This window comes from Ahaetulla prasina, chromosome 7 (assembly GCF_028640845.1).
Source record: "Ahaetulla prasina isolate Xishuangbanna chromosome 7, ASM2864084v1, whole genome shotgun sequence".
NCBI classification, from domain to species: domain Eukaryota; kingdom Metazoa; phylum Chordata; class Lepidosauria; order Squamata; family Colubridae; genus Ahaetulla; species Ahaetulla prasina.
Genome location: NC_080545.1, coordinates 89553625 through 89567452, shown reverse-complemented (window position 1 = coordinate 89567452; position 13828 = coordinate 89553625). Strand labels below are relative to the sequence as shown.

Sequence of the window (13828 nt, the reverse complement as noted above, 5' to 3'; positions counted from 1 at the left end):
GACAGAATTTTCATGTCAGAATGTGTTGAATATCAAATTTAGTGAGTTTCAAAGCAGTTGAGTACCAAGATACCATTCTACAGGTAATCCTCAACTTACAATAGTTTGTTTATGACCATCTGACGCTACAACAGCACTGAAAAAGTGACTTACGATCATTTTTCACACTTATGACCGTTGCAGCATCCCCGTGATCATGCGATTAGCAATTCGGATGCTTGACAACTGATTCATACTTAGGACACGTGCAGTGTCCAAGGGTCATGTGATCCCCTTTTGCGACGTCCAACAAGCAAAGTCAAAGGGGAAGCCAGAGTCACTTAACGATCGTGCTACTAAGTTAACCGCTTCAGCAATTCACTTAACAAATGTGGCGAGAAAAGTCATAAAATGGGGCAAAACTCACTTACCAAATTTCTCACTTAGCAACATACAGTAGATTTTGACCTCGATTGTGGTCGTAAGTCGAGGACTACCTGTGCTAGCAAATAAAGGGGACTGGAGAGGTAGGACAGTTTCTCACTAAATACTCCTACACCAAGGTTTCCAAGAGAGACCTACCCTCCGGAATGAGCTTCCCCCAGGACTTCGACAACTTCCTGACCTCCGGACCTTTCGCCGTGAGCTGAAGATGTATTTATTCTTCCGAACAGGACTGGCATAAAAAAAAGGGTTTTTTTTAAAAATTGGATTTTAAATGGGGTTTTATTTTATAATATGTATTTTATAATTTAATTTATTGGCCACATCGAATAAGTTTTTTAATAGTGATTTTATTGTATTGTATTGTATTGCATTTTATCTGGCTGTTAACCGCCCTGAGTCCTTCGGGAGAAGGGCGGTATAAAGATTAAATTATATTATTATTATTATTATTATTATTATTATTATTATTATTATTATTATTATTATTATTATTATTATTATTATTATTACATAGAAAAGGAAAAATAAAAAATAAGATAGTTTTTGTAAGCGGTCATAGTAATACTCCCGTAGATTGAGGAATACCAATCTCCACTATGTCCTCGCACAGAAAATTGCAACCCATGTCATCAGCATCCCCCATCCTAGGTGTTTACACAACTGACATAAACTCCTGCACACAGTGAGTTCCTTTCAGTTCAGCACTTTCAGAAGTGCCCATATTTCACTTTGCACATCATTTAACAACAGATGAAAGGCTGCACTGTATTTCAGCCTCTTCCACTCCAGGGCTTGTTTTCTTTAAACTGTCTTACGTTTTCTTATAAACGATGTTGTCATCTTACATGTTTTATGAACTATTTTGTCAGTTTATAAGCTGTGCCACCACCTTTCACATTTTATGCCTTATCCATTTACACGTACACACACACATACATACTTTAACTTGAGTAGGTAGCAAAAATATTTGAAACCTAGGTTTTCTTTTTAAAGGAATTTTAGAACCGTTACTTTAAATCAGGGGCCTCTCCAAACTTGGAAACTTTTAAGACTTGTGGACTTCAACTCCCAGAATTCCTCAGCCAGTCATGCAGAATGGTGCAAGTCAGCGGTGAAATCCACTTACCTTTGCTGCAGGTTTCAGGTGCGTGCACGCCTCTTCTGCGAATGTGCAGAAACTTCTGCGCATGCACAGATGGTTAAAAAAAACAAGATGTAATGACATCCCAGCAGGTAGGTGGAACGTCCCACCGCCGGCGCTACCAGATAGAGCCGGGGGGGGGGGGATTTCACCACTGGTGCAAGTAGACATAATATAAACCAACTCACCGTGGTAATAATATCTAACAATTTTTAGGCCTTAAATTCATCAAACTGCAGGCGCCAGGTTTATGCATGAGGGAAGGAACGTCAAAAAGGAATGAACAGATTTCAAAATTCATGGCAAACGTTGAGGTAAACCTTTTGAATTATCTTTTAGTCTCCAGCTTCATGGGTAACCATCAGAAGTGGCTAAATCTTATTTTCCTACTTAGAACCAAGCATACTTAGATGCCACCTCTACAACAATGTTCAAAATGTAAGCTCATTTGAACAGGAATCATACCCTGGTGTAAAGAACCAAGCCTACCCCTAACATCACAAACAAATAAGAGTGATTTCAAAATACATAAAAAGATGAAAAAAACCAACACCAGCATTCATAACCTCGACATGCTTTTCTGAGAAACCAAATGAAATGTGAGAGCATTTGTTCTAATTTCAGAATTACCAACAACATCCCAGTTTGGAGGAATGACAGAAACAGATAGAAATTAATCAACCTGCAAAGAAGTAGGGTTCAAGAATATCAGGAACGGCCTCCAGATATTCCTACAAGAGCAAATAACTCGGCAGGGGCTAGTAAGGCGATAGAAACGGACTATCTTGAAGTGGCAAAAATTCCACTGAACTCAGGTACGGTGTTGAGTAGCAGTAAATGGCCGTGAGTAAACATACACAGGATGTGACTGAAAGTGGTAGAGACATCTCCTGAACTTCTTAACATAATCAGAATTATCTTAAGGGGTGTGTGGCAAACATCTAACCTCCTGACTTATACGGTGGTTCCAGAACTGGCTGCTACACCATAGTAGCCAATCAGCAATATTCAGAATGGTTCTGGGGAACTGAGAAGAACAAACAAAAGAGAATTGTTTGCTGAAACGTTAACCAACTTTTTATTTATCTATTTAGTAGCCCATGGCATAAGGACTGCACGGAAATCCAAAGCAACCTGTTCCTTCCAGATTAAGGGATCACTTTTTTTAGTGAATGGGTGGAACATTTTTGTTTGACTCAGATGAACTCAATGGACCTACAAGCTTGAAGATCCATTACAGGTAGTCCTCGACTTACCAACATTCATTTAATGACCACTCAAAGTTACATCAGTACTGGAAAAGAGTGACTTATGGCCATTTTTCACCCTTACGACAGTTGCAGCCTCCCCAGGGTCACATGATCAAACACGTGGATGCTTGGCAACTGGTTCGTATTTGTGATATGGTTGCAGCGTCCCAGGTGATCACCGCAAAACTTTCTGACAAATGAAGTCAACGGGGAAGCCAGATTCCCTTTACAATGATGTTACTCACTTAATGACCGCAGTGATTCACTTAACAGCTGTGGCAAGAAAGGTCGTAAGATGGGACAAACCACTCAGGTAACCACTGTCTCGCTTAGCCACAGAAATTTTGGGCTCAATTGCGGTCATAAACTGAGGGTTGCCTGTACTGTCGGCGCATGTGATTTGGTAGACCACCATCGGGGAGGCCTGGTTACCGTTTAGAAAAGCAGAACCTCTAGTTCAGGGATGTCAAACTCGATTTCATTGAGGGTTGTGCATCAGGGTTGTGTTTGACCTCGGGGCGGGGGGGGGAGGAGGGGGCATGGCCAGCTTGACGTTACTCGTGTCAGGCACCTGTAGTGGCCCAAGTGCCCTCCCGAGCTACGTTTTCGCTGGCAGAGGGTTGCAGGAGGCTGTCACCGCTGAAAACAAAGCTCGGGGGGAGGGGGGGAGACCTGTGGCCCTCCCGAGCTCCGGTTTTGCAGGCAGAGGGTTGCAGGAAGCCGTCGAAACTGAAAACGGAGCTCAGAGGAGACACACATGGCCCTCCCAAGCTCCATTTCTGCTGTCAGAGGCACTGTGGGCCGGTCCTTCGCTGTTTCCAGGGTAGATCTAAACACCCCGCAGGCTGGATCCGTCCCCCGCACCTTGAGTTTGACACCCCTATTATAATTGAACAGAGAAGTTATCTCCCACCATTATTAGCGATGCTCAATTTATGGAAGGCCTGCGGGTTCAATTCCCAATTTAAAAAAATCATTGCCTAGAGCTGCATGCAAGACATTTATGGAATATAATTTTGGTATCCTCCTTAGCATCTAGGGCAATGGGCAAAAATAGGCAAAAAAAAAAATCAGTGAACTTCACTGATGTTATAAAGTTATTACCGCCATTTGCACATACGTCCAAAGTCCACGTTTTTATTTGTTGTTATGCACGACAAATGTTTGTACGAACCTTATAAAGAAGTAGGACAGCTGGTTCTGGGGCAAGAATGTGGGATAGGACAACAGGAAACTTTTCAAATCTCTGCTTAGTGAAAGGTCTTGAGCTTCGTTGCGATTTTTGTTTTTTATTAAGACATATCCCGGACTAGACATCAAACCCACAAACACATAGCTCGATCACAAAAACAGGTGGCCACTCTTAAGGCCTGTGTTTTCCTTTCAAGCAGTTTATTCCAGGCATTTCCAGAAAGAGAAGCTCAAGTTCCGTGCAATGAAGAAGGGCATTTCGGCAGCCACTCAGCTCATGGAAGACAATATCAGGCTAAAGGCATAAAATAGCCTAAAATGGTAAAAAGCAACTTCCTGTGGTCTCTGAGTATCGAAGCCAAACTTTAAGGACATGCAACAGTGACGGGCACTTTTCTGCTCCTCCCGATGTTTGTTGTTGTTGTTTTTTTTAATTTCCTGGCCAGCACTTTTAGATAATAAGAACTTAGGGAGCTGTGACCCATCTGCCCTACAGTTCTCAAACTTCTGGAAGAGACCACATTTATTAATGATCACAAATAAATACCAACTTCCATCGACATAACCCATCTCCCAGGCCGTCTCTTTGCAGTTGAAGAAATGTCAGATAAAAATCCAGAAATTAGGGTGCTGCTTATATTCTGATCCATTCAGAAACTAAGAATCTTGTGGTGCATTTGCTATTTTTGGTTTAAGTGATACCCTCTGTGATCCCCCTGACGTTTCTTGAGACCTGGACAGCTTCCGATTTTCCCAGATTAACATAATCCAGTTTAAGCAATCAGCAATCACCTAGTTGCAATCTCAAAATCTCAACCTCCTAAAATGGGAAATGCTGGAATCTCACAACCCTGCTGGCAAGTTACATCTACGCTCATGCATGCCAGTTTGTGCAGACCTAACTATACCGGTGAATACCTTTGGACAGGTGCCTTTTTAGATAACCAAGTTCCTCCATGTGACTCTTTAACAATACTATCAACCACAGAAACATGCATTCCACTCCGCCATCAAATTAGGTGAATCTAATGGGATTCATTCCAAGCCCAACAACATTTGTGCTTGGGTGACAGAAACGCATTACTATTTTGTTCTACCTACTTTATCAAAACTTTTTTCCAAAAACGTCTTACTCATAAGGAAGCCGACCTTCCAAAGCTTCAAGCCATTTTCTTCTCAACCCACTTTCCTTACCCTTGAAAACACTTCTATATTGCACACATCTGAGCATTAGTGAATAATGTCAGGGAGCCACTAACTGTCTGGGAATTTATGGATTCTTTTCCACCCTGAATCAGACACCAAAGCTTAAAATTCTACAATCTTTGAGTTATTCAAAAATAATAAACACCATTTCTCAAAGCATCTTCCCTCTTGCCTGATAAATGAGCCTAATAATCTGTTTTTTATTTCTCAGTGTTGTTTTTTTAATTTTGAAAGGTATTCCAATTCAAAAATCTGAACCAAGCATCATCCTTACACAAAGAGGTTCCATTTTTTTTAACTTCGAGTACTTTTTTCGCATTGTAAAAAAGTTACATTTTTTTACCAGTGTGCATTAATTATGTAAGATCTATCATAATAAAATGAGTTTTTAAAATATATAGTAAAACTAACACGAACTTTCATGTACTTCATGATTTCTTCAAGTACTTTCGTGTTATTTACTTCATGATTTTCCTGGCGCTGTACATTCAATGTTCAGGCCAGAGGTGTTCACTTCATTTGACAAACTTTAAGAGGAAACCCCAGTTTTTAAAAAATCTGCATCTTTCATTTCCCACTGTGGGGTTTAATTTCAAACCATGATGTTCTTTTACAAGAATATGTAAAAGCACCTACTGTATTTTCATAACACTGTTCTGTACACAGGAGAAGGGAGAACCATTGTAATGTCAAAGTTTTGCAGTTCAGGGCAATCAAAAACTTTAACATAATTCACAAAGTACAGTAGTTCTTTGAAACTACGAAAAAGGAGGAGGGGGGAGTTTATAACTTTGAAACAAAACTTTGTAAATGTACATATTCCCAGGTTAAATGCAAACTACTGTTTTCTCCCCCTACCCTTTTTGGTAACATATATGTTATTTTGCAACCAGCCAGTTTTTCGTTTCCAAACAACACAGTTCAAGTTGCCTGAATCAGCTACAGAGATTTAAGATACCCTACAAGCTGAGAAACAACACTGCTGAATAGCACTGTTGTTTAATGGCCCTAATTTAATTCCTGTTGAATAATTAGCTCCATATAGATGAATGGAAACCCAATTAAGGATACTGATTTTTCTTACCACATAAATTAAGATATATTGAGAAGTTTGTGTAAGCAAGCGATAGCAGCCAGACCCCATATTCTATACTCAAGTGACATGTATTTTTTTAAAATCCATATGGTTGACATCATGCATATAATAGCCATACTTTCACCCTCCCTCCCCCCTTGATTTTAATTAAGAATGTATGGTTTCATTTTTTAAATTATTATTTTCCCTCCCACTGTGGCATAAAGGAATATGACAAAGCATTGGGGACTGAATCCAAGTTTCAGGATCCATTTTTATTTGCGGTTTTTGCTCTTGAGAAATATGGTCAGTATTCCTTCTTTCCCTTAAATTTATGGAGTGTATTTGTGACCAATTAAACCTCAAACAACCTGCAGCAGATGAGACAAGCAATCTGAAAACAGTATGAATGTAAACAATTCCAGCATTGAAGAGGGGAGTATCTGCCAACTGTTAAAAGTTTAATGTCACTTCATTGGGGGGGGGTGGAGTTAAAATGCATTTTTGCAAACAATATCCAGTCAAATGGCATGTACCTTAATACATATGCAAATGTCCAACCAAATTATTCAGCTCCAAGTAACCTTGTTTAGAGCTACAGAATTTTCTCCTTTCCTCCCAATCCTTTTCTATGAATTTCCTCCCCCAAAATTATTTTTTTTAAAACATGGGAAAACACAAAACTCCTTCCACAGTGTGTGATTAAAGTTCTTTTCTTCTTCAAACTTAGCAAAAACTTCACATCTCCAAAATAACCTGTGGAAATTCCTGCTACTGTTAAAAGCACCCACTGAAGCATCATATTATCTGATATTATTATCAAAGCTAATTATTCTACCACCCAGTGGAATTGAAATATTCACATTTAAAGATCTGTCCAATTAGTATTTATCACCTTAAATGAAAGACCGGTATCTTGAATTTAAATAATTTTATAATCCTGATCATACTTATATAGAAGACCGCTGAATCCATAAAAATAAATAGTATTAAGTTTCAACTCAACATTTTTCTAGGACTAATAAGATCTTGGCTCTTTAAAATCAGTGAACAAAATTAAACAAGCAAGGTTTTGAAAGCTGAAAAATAGCTTTAAAAGGGAGTAGAGGAAACTAACTTGCAATATTGCATTTCTATACTGGCTGTTTGGAGCTTTTCGCCACAAAGAAATCCAATTCCTGGTTTCTTCAAGTTATGACAAAAGTTTCTCAAACATCTCAACCATCCCAGACTCAAATAGAGACACCACAGATGCAGTCAGAAAATCCAGCTACATATAAGCTATTACATCAACGGAAAGCTAACTATAACATGGTTAAGTGTGCACACACACACACAAAAAGCAAACACTCAAATAACTGAGTTGTTGAAGGCCTAGACATGAAAAAGATACAACTTGTTTGCACCCCTAAATAAAATAGCACTTAACTTCTGCTTGCTTTGGATTTGTAATATATCAGTTTGCACAGAATTAGCACCAGCTCTTCAAAAACAAGTCCTTTTCCTTTAAAACATTGAGATACTTTTTTTTTTTTTTTTTGCTGATAAATTCTCCTCTCAAATAATTCTCGGAGAGGGATGATCTTTAAAGTTACGCAAGAGAGCTATCACAAGCTCACGAGCAACATACAGAGAGAACAGAAATGCTTTTAACAGGGACTGGGGACAGGGAATCTTCAAAAGGTGGTTCAGCACCTCCATCTGTTAGAGGGGTCACAACATTTAAAAAAACAAAAACAGAAACCACCTACTACCCTATGCATGCCTGGCCTTTTGTTATTTAATCAACCCAATGAAATTATTAATTTTCTTCATGGGGGGGCTGCACAAGGTGTGTGCGTGTGTGTGTGTGTGTGTGTGTGTGTGTGTGTGTGTGTAGGTCTCCTACTACCAAGCCTGAAAAGTTAGGGCGCAAGTCCTTATAGAAAGCAAGTTATCCTGAGTGTACTTCGAGGTATTAAGAAAAGATTTGCTGGCTGAATTACCCCTCCTTTTTTTCCCCCCAATGGTCACTTCAGTCCATCTTTAAGGACTGCAGATCGGGTCTTCCACCCAATGTTTCGAACTGGAAAGGAAAGCAGCGAAGGGAGTTCGGGGCATAAGGGATCAAAAGGGATCAAAAGGGATCATAAGAGATCAAAATCCTTCTAATTTTGGCGGTTTTTTTTTTTCCTCCTCCGAGTCGTTTCCCCTTTTCAAGGGAGAGAAGAGGGGAGAAAAAAAGCGGCGACAAAGTTTCTTTGCCTCGGCGCGGATTTTGCAAACTCTTCCCCCAGCCGCAGCCTTTCTCCGCAGCGCCCCAGCGCTCCCCGCTTACCTGCTCGCGCGGGATGCAGGGCAGAGAGGTCCTCCGGTGGCTCTTGCCGCCGCCGCCGCAACCTGCCATCTCGGCGGAGATCACGGAGCTGGACCGCCGCCTCCTCTTCAAGCCCGCCGCCGCGTCGTCTTTAGCCGGCCGGGCTGCAGCAGCGGCAGCGGCAGAAGCAGACTTGGCTCCTTCCGCTCCTGGTCGGCTCTCCTCCTCCTCCTCCTCCTCCCGCTTTCCGGAGGGGCGGCCCGACGAGGCGTGCCGAGCGCAGCTAGCCAGGAGGATGCCCAGCAAGGCCAGGAGATAAGGCAGGTGAGGTCCCCACGGCGCCCCGACGCCTTCCAAGAAGACGAGCGAGGTGAGGCGCAGCAGGCTAGTCAAAGCCAGCATGAGGACGCCGTGGCGGAGCCGGGGCAGAAGCAGCCATGCCCAGCCGGCTAGGCTGCACAACCCCAACCCGGCGGCGGCGGCGGAGAGCAAGCGGTCTTCCCCCAGCGCCGAGCCGACGAGCGCTTCCCCGCCGCAGCAGCAGACGGCCAGGAGCAGGAGGGCGGTGCGCAAGCGGAGCCCGGCGCGCAGCAGCTCCAGTCCCAGCCAGAAGTAGGCGGCCAGGAGGAGGCAGCAGCAGCCCAGCGCCGGGCCGGGCGGCGGGGACCAGCTGCGCTGACCTGGGGGGCTCCCCTCGCCCGCTTCTTCTTCTCTTTCTTCTGGATCTCTACTTCGGACGTCCGGCCCCAGGCGGGTCCCCAAAGCCAGGAGCAGCGCCACAGACCCGGCGCCCAAAACCCAGGGAAGTTTGCTTCTCGGGGAAGACGCGCTCTCGCCGCTGGAGGAGCCTCCTTCTTCCCTCCCGTGGCGGCTGCGGCTGCTGCTGCTTTGCTTCCCTTCCTTCGGGCCGGCTAAGGAGGAGCCGCAGCAGCCGTTGCAACCGGCTCCCTCTACCGCCGCTCCTCTCGCGGCGACCGTTGCCGAGGCGGCTTCGTCCTCCTGCAGACGCCAACCGGCCCGAGTGGGGATCGCGCTGGCCGAGTCTCCGCTCCCGGCCATCGCGAGGGATCCTTGTTTTTTTTTTCCCCTTCCCCTCCCTCCCTCTCGGGGAGGGGAGGGGGAAAAAGGGGGCAAGATTTAAAGCAAGATCGACCCCCCCCTTTCCTTAAGTCGCCTTCCAATAATAAAGCGGCGGCTTTCCTTGCGCGGGAGGGAATTGCCAAAGAGGAGTGGAGTGGGGGGGGGATGGAGAAGTCCAGCCGTTTGTAACGCTGCTCGCAAGAGTTTGGGGTTTTTTTCGAAGTTTGGAGCGAGTGAGGGATAGTTCAGCAGGCGCTGGGAATCGGAGTTGCTGTGGTTCTGATTCAAAGGGTTTAGAAATCCCGTATTTTCAGGTTCTGATTCAAAAAAAAAAGAGGGTAGGAAAGAAACCCAACCCTTTTAAAGTCTTGCAAAAAGCAGGGTTCGCAAGTCGCTGCCAATTCCTTTCGGGCTGGGGAAACCGAAAGGCGTCCGGGTTGCCGCGGGCGATGTTCGGACCGGCCGCGCGCTCTGGCTTCTGCACCCGATCCTCTTTGTCTGCGCGCTTTTTTTTCCCTTCTCTTGCTGCCTTTCTGCTCCGGCGATCCTTCCCGGCGAGGCCTCAGCGCCCAGCCGCCGGGCGCGGCCGCAGGACCCGCTGGCTAGAGACGGGAAGGAGACGAAGGCAGCTCCTCGCGGGCCGAATTGCGCTGGGAGAAAAAGGGGAAGCGGGCGCTCCGAAGGCGCCCGGCGAACAAGTTGCCAAGTTTTCGAATCCTCGCAAGAACCGCGGCCGCGAAACACTCGAGAAAGTGGATCCGAAGGGGCCGGGGCAGGTGGGGTCCCCGGAATATGGATCCTTGTGAGGGGGGGGAGGCAGGTGGGATCCCAAGGGCGCGCCAGCCCGGGATCTACTTTGGAGGAGGCGGCGAGCTTCCAGCCTCCGCTCTTCTCGGCGCGCCGATGATGAGGAACTGAGCCGAACGAGAGATGCCGAAGAGCCAATGAATTTCCCGTTGGCTAACACCTCCGCCGCAGGCGCCGGGCCAGCCGCCCTGTCCTGGCTGGGAGGCTGGGCTGGGGGCTCCTTGCACACACGCGCGTGCACGCAGCCAGGTGTGCTCCGGCTCCCTTAAAGAGAAGGGAGTCTCGCTTGATCGCCTCCTACAAGAGTCTCCAGGCTGTCTGCAGTCGGCAGGCTAGGACCCCAGTAAAAACAATACACAATTAAACGAGGTGGAGTTGTGAACAAAAGAAAGCAGTTGCTATCTCGATGCCTTTCGCCTGACACCCGTTTACAGCGGCTGCTGAGTCTTTGGGGCAGAGTGAACCTCTTTAAAGCTGCGGTGTGCTTACCTGCGGGTCAAAACCCGAGGCACTCCAAGAGCTTTCTTCTGAATAGAAGAATAGGAGGGGAAGGATCATGTGGTCAGCCCATTGAATGCAGTGGACCTTTGCACATTCAGCTTCCACTCGGTCACTCCTGTTAAGTGGCTGGGTTTTTGTGATGTTTACCAAAAGGGAACCTTGTCTCCTTTAGCCTAATGTGTTGGGTGAGCCTAGCCAGGAAATCATTTTGACTCTTCTGAGAGGCTGTAATAATAATAATAATAAAAGCTCTGAAGCTAGCTGTCTACTCAACAGATTGAATCATAGTTTGTTAAATCATTCAGAATTGCCTAACTTTACAAAGTGCACTAAACTGTGGATCTTCGTTTCCAAGGAATCCTGGCTCTGTTCACATAACATACTTAAGCCAAAATCAAGCCATATGACACCATCAAGACATATAGGTTTCATGGGAGCTGGGATGCAGTTTACACCTCATTTTTAAATCTGGAACAAGAATTCTAGCACTGATTTTTTGTGGCTTAAACATAGCTGTCCAAAAATGCAGTTACCTAGGTAGCACTTAATACAAATTTAAGGATTCTTCTGTTCTACTTTGGAGAACTCTGAGCTTTGCAACACAATAAACCATAAACTATTGATGATTTTCCTTGTGTGTCCAATCACGCTTGGCCAATAAAAATTCTATTCTATTGTATTCTATTTGCAAAATACAGAACTATCAAATTAGTTTCTGGGACAACTACACTTGTGGGAACCCAGCCTGCTTTGCACACTAAGCAACAAGTTGTGTATCACAGGTAACTAGTGAAGCCAAGCATACTGCCAGTGGCTTAAATAGTGTGCAATCTGAAAATTAAGAAACTGGGATTAATTGAGACAAACTAGAAACACCAATTTCTTTTAATCTATGAGGGTTTTCCCCACTTCCATTCAATTATGCCCAATTCTTGGACAAGTCCTGCATTTTTCTTGGCAAGGTTTTTCAGAAGTGACTTGCCATTGCTTCCTTCCTAGGACTGAGAGAAAATGGCTGGCACAAGATAAAACCTGTCCCTATCAGACCAGAAATATGCATTATTAATAAAATCTTTGCTTTTTTGGTGGTAAAATTTCCAATGAAATAAAGGACAGGAGATATTCTTTATGTCTTAAGTGTCTGGGACACGTATGTGTAGCTGAACTTTTCCTGCAAATCACTAAACACACATCCTTTTGTCATCTGAGCATGAAAACCTCACAACCAAAGTCTACGTCAGTGCTGTGTGGTTATATATTTAGCACACAGTGAGAGAGAAAAGTGTTTGCCAGCATGGGAACACTAAAAGCTAATGCCTTTCCATCCCACAAAATAGGCCAGTGGTTTGAGGAATGTCGAGTTCGTAATATTTATTTGTGTCTGACTTGAGTTTTATGCTGTGTTCACTTTCTGACCTTTTGGGTTTAAAAGGACTAGAGAGATGCACGTAACTATTACGAACGTAGGAGTTTCAAGTAGAGTTTACCGAATTGGTAGATACATTGATGATGAAACATCTTTGGATCCTACTAGAAGTTCAACCAATGTAGTTTGCCAGAAGAAGTACTTGTAGGGCAAATACACTTAAAATCTTTCAACTTACAAATGTGAACAAAACACTGCCTTATTAATCTGATAGGATCCACTTGGTCCAGAGATGGTCCTTAATTCAGGGGTGAAATGCTAGCAGTTCGCACCAGTTTGGGCGAACCGGTAGTGATAAAAGCTACTGGTTCGTACGAACTGGTATTTCCAATGATCAGCTGTGCCGCGTGATTTATATTCGCTAGAAAGCAGGAAATCCTGTGTTTGGTGTGCACTGCACATGCGTGCGCAATGTGCATTTGGCACACACAGCATGTGTGCACTGTGCATGTGTGGGCAGTGAACCGGTGGCAATCCGTGGAGGATTTCACCACTGCCTTAATTCCTCTTAGATACAAGCATATATTTTTCCAAATGAGGCTTGAGCCAGTCTAGTATCATGTGCACCCTGTTGGACAATTTACTGCGGAATCATTATACAATCTGAGCTTTGGGAATTCCTCCCTCACCCTCCAATATGTGATTATTTTCTCCCTACCCCCAGCTGAGCATCAATAGGAGATAGTGGAATAAATTTGACAAAGCACTTCTGTGGGTATAGGTGTTCATCTATTTTAGTTGCCAGCATAAATAATGCATGGAATAAAATGGCCTTGTACTTTTCCTTATAGAAATAAACAGGCATGAATTAAGTGGAAAATTAGGCTAGACAAGGGGGGTGGAATTGCTCAAAGAATCTAAATCTGCTATAATATAGGTGGTAGAAAATTTTGCTAGACATAGTACTCTACAGCAGCAAGCCATTAATCAAATTTGAGTGTAATTCATCTCTTTTAGGTAACCAACTTTGGCCAAATGTACACATTAATATTCAATAAAATCCAAGCATTACACATAGGATAGGTCCATGCTGATCAATTGCTTCATAAAAATGCAAAATCTCAATATTGATAGGACATTCCTATAAGCATATGATAGTTCTCTTCCAAGAACCGAAAGAGAGTAACTACAGGTAGTCCTTGACTTACAACAACAATTGGGGCTAGAACAGGGGTGTCAAATTCAATTTCATTGAGGGCTGCATAAGGGTTGTGTTTGACCTTGGGGGGCCAGGGTGGGCATGGCCAGGGTGGGCATAGCCATCAGGATGTCACTTGTGTCGGGGTACCTGTGGTGGCCCGAGCACTCTGCCAGCGAAAACGGGCTTCCGAGCACCGTTTTTGGCTGCGATGGCCTCCTGCAACCCTCTGCCAGTGAAAGCAGAGCCACGTGCAGCCCTTCTGAACTCCACTTTCGCTGGCAGAGGCCC

At 44.2% G+C, this 13828-nt stretch overlaps 1 protein-coding gene across 3 annotated transcripts in view; it reads right to left on the bottom strand.

Moving 5' to 3' along the window:
- Positions 1–10874, bottom strand: part of PDE3A (phosphodiesterase 3A) — a 343124-nt gene extending 332250 nt beyond the window's left edge. For all 3 annotated transcript variants that reach the window (XR_009155948.1, XM_058189740.1, XM_058189742.1), the window contains exon 1: positions 8607–10874. Coding sequence is in view for 2 of the 3 variants with exons in the window: in XM_058189740.1 (XP_058045723.1) it covers positions 8607–9644 (1038 nt within the window). In the remaining variant the exon portion in view is untranslated. The remainder of the gene's footprint in view (positions 1–8606) is intronic.
- Between the last annotated feature and the right edge of the window lie 2954 nt (positions 10875–13828).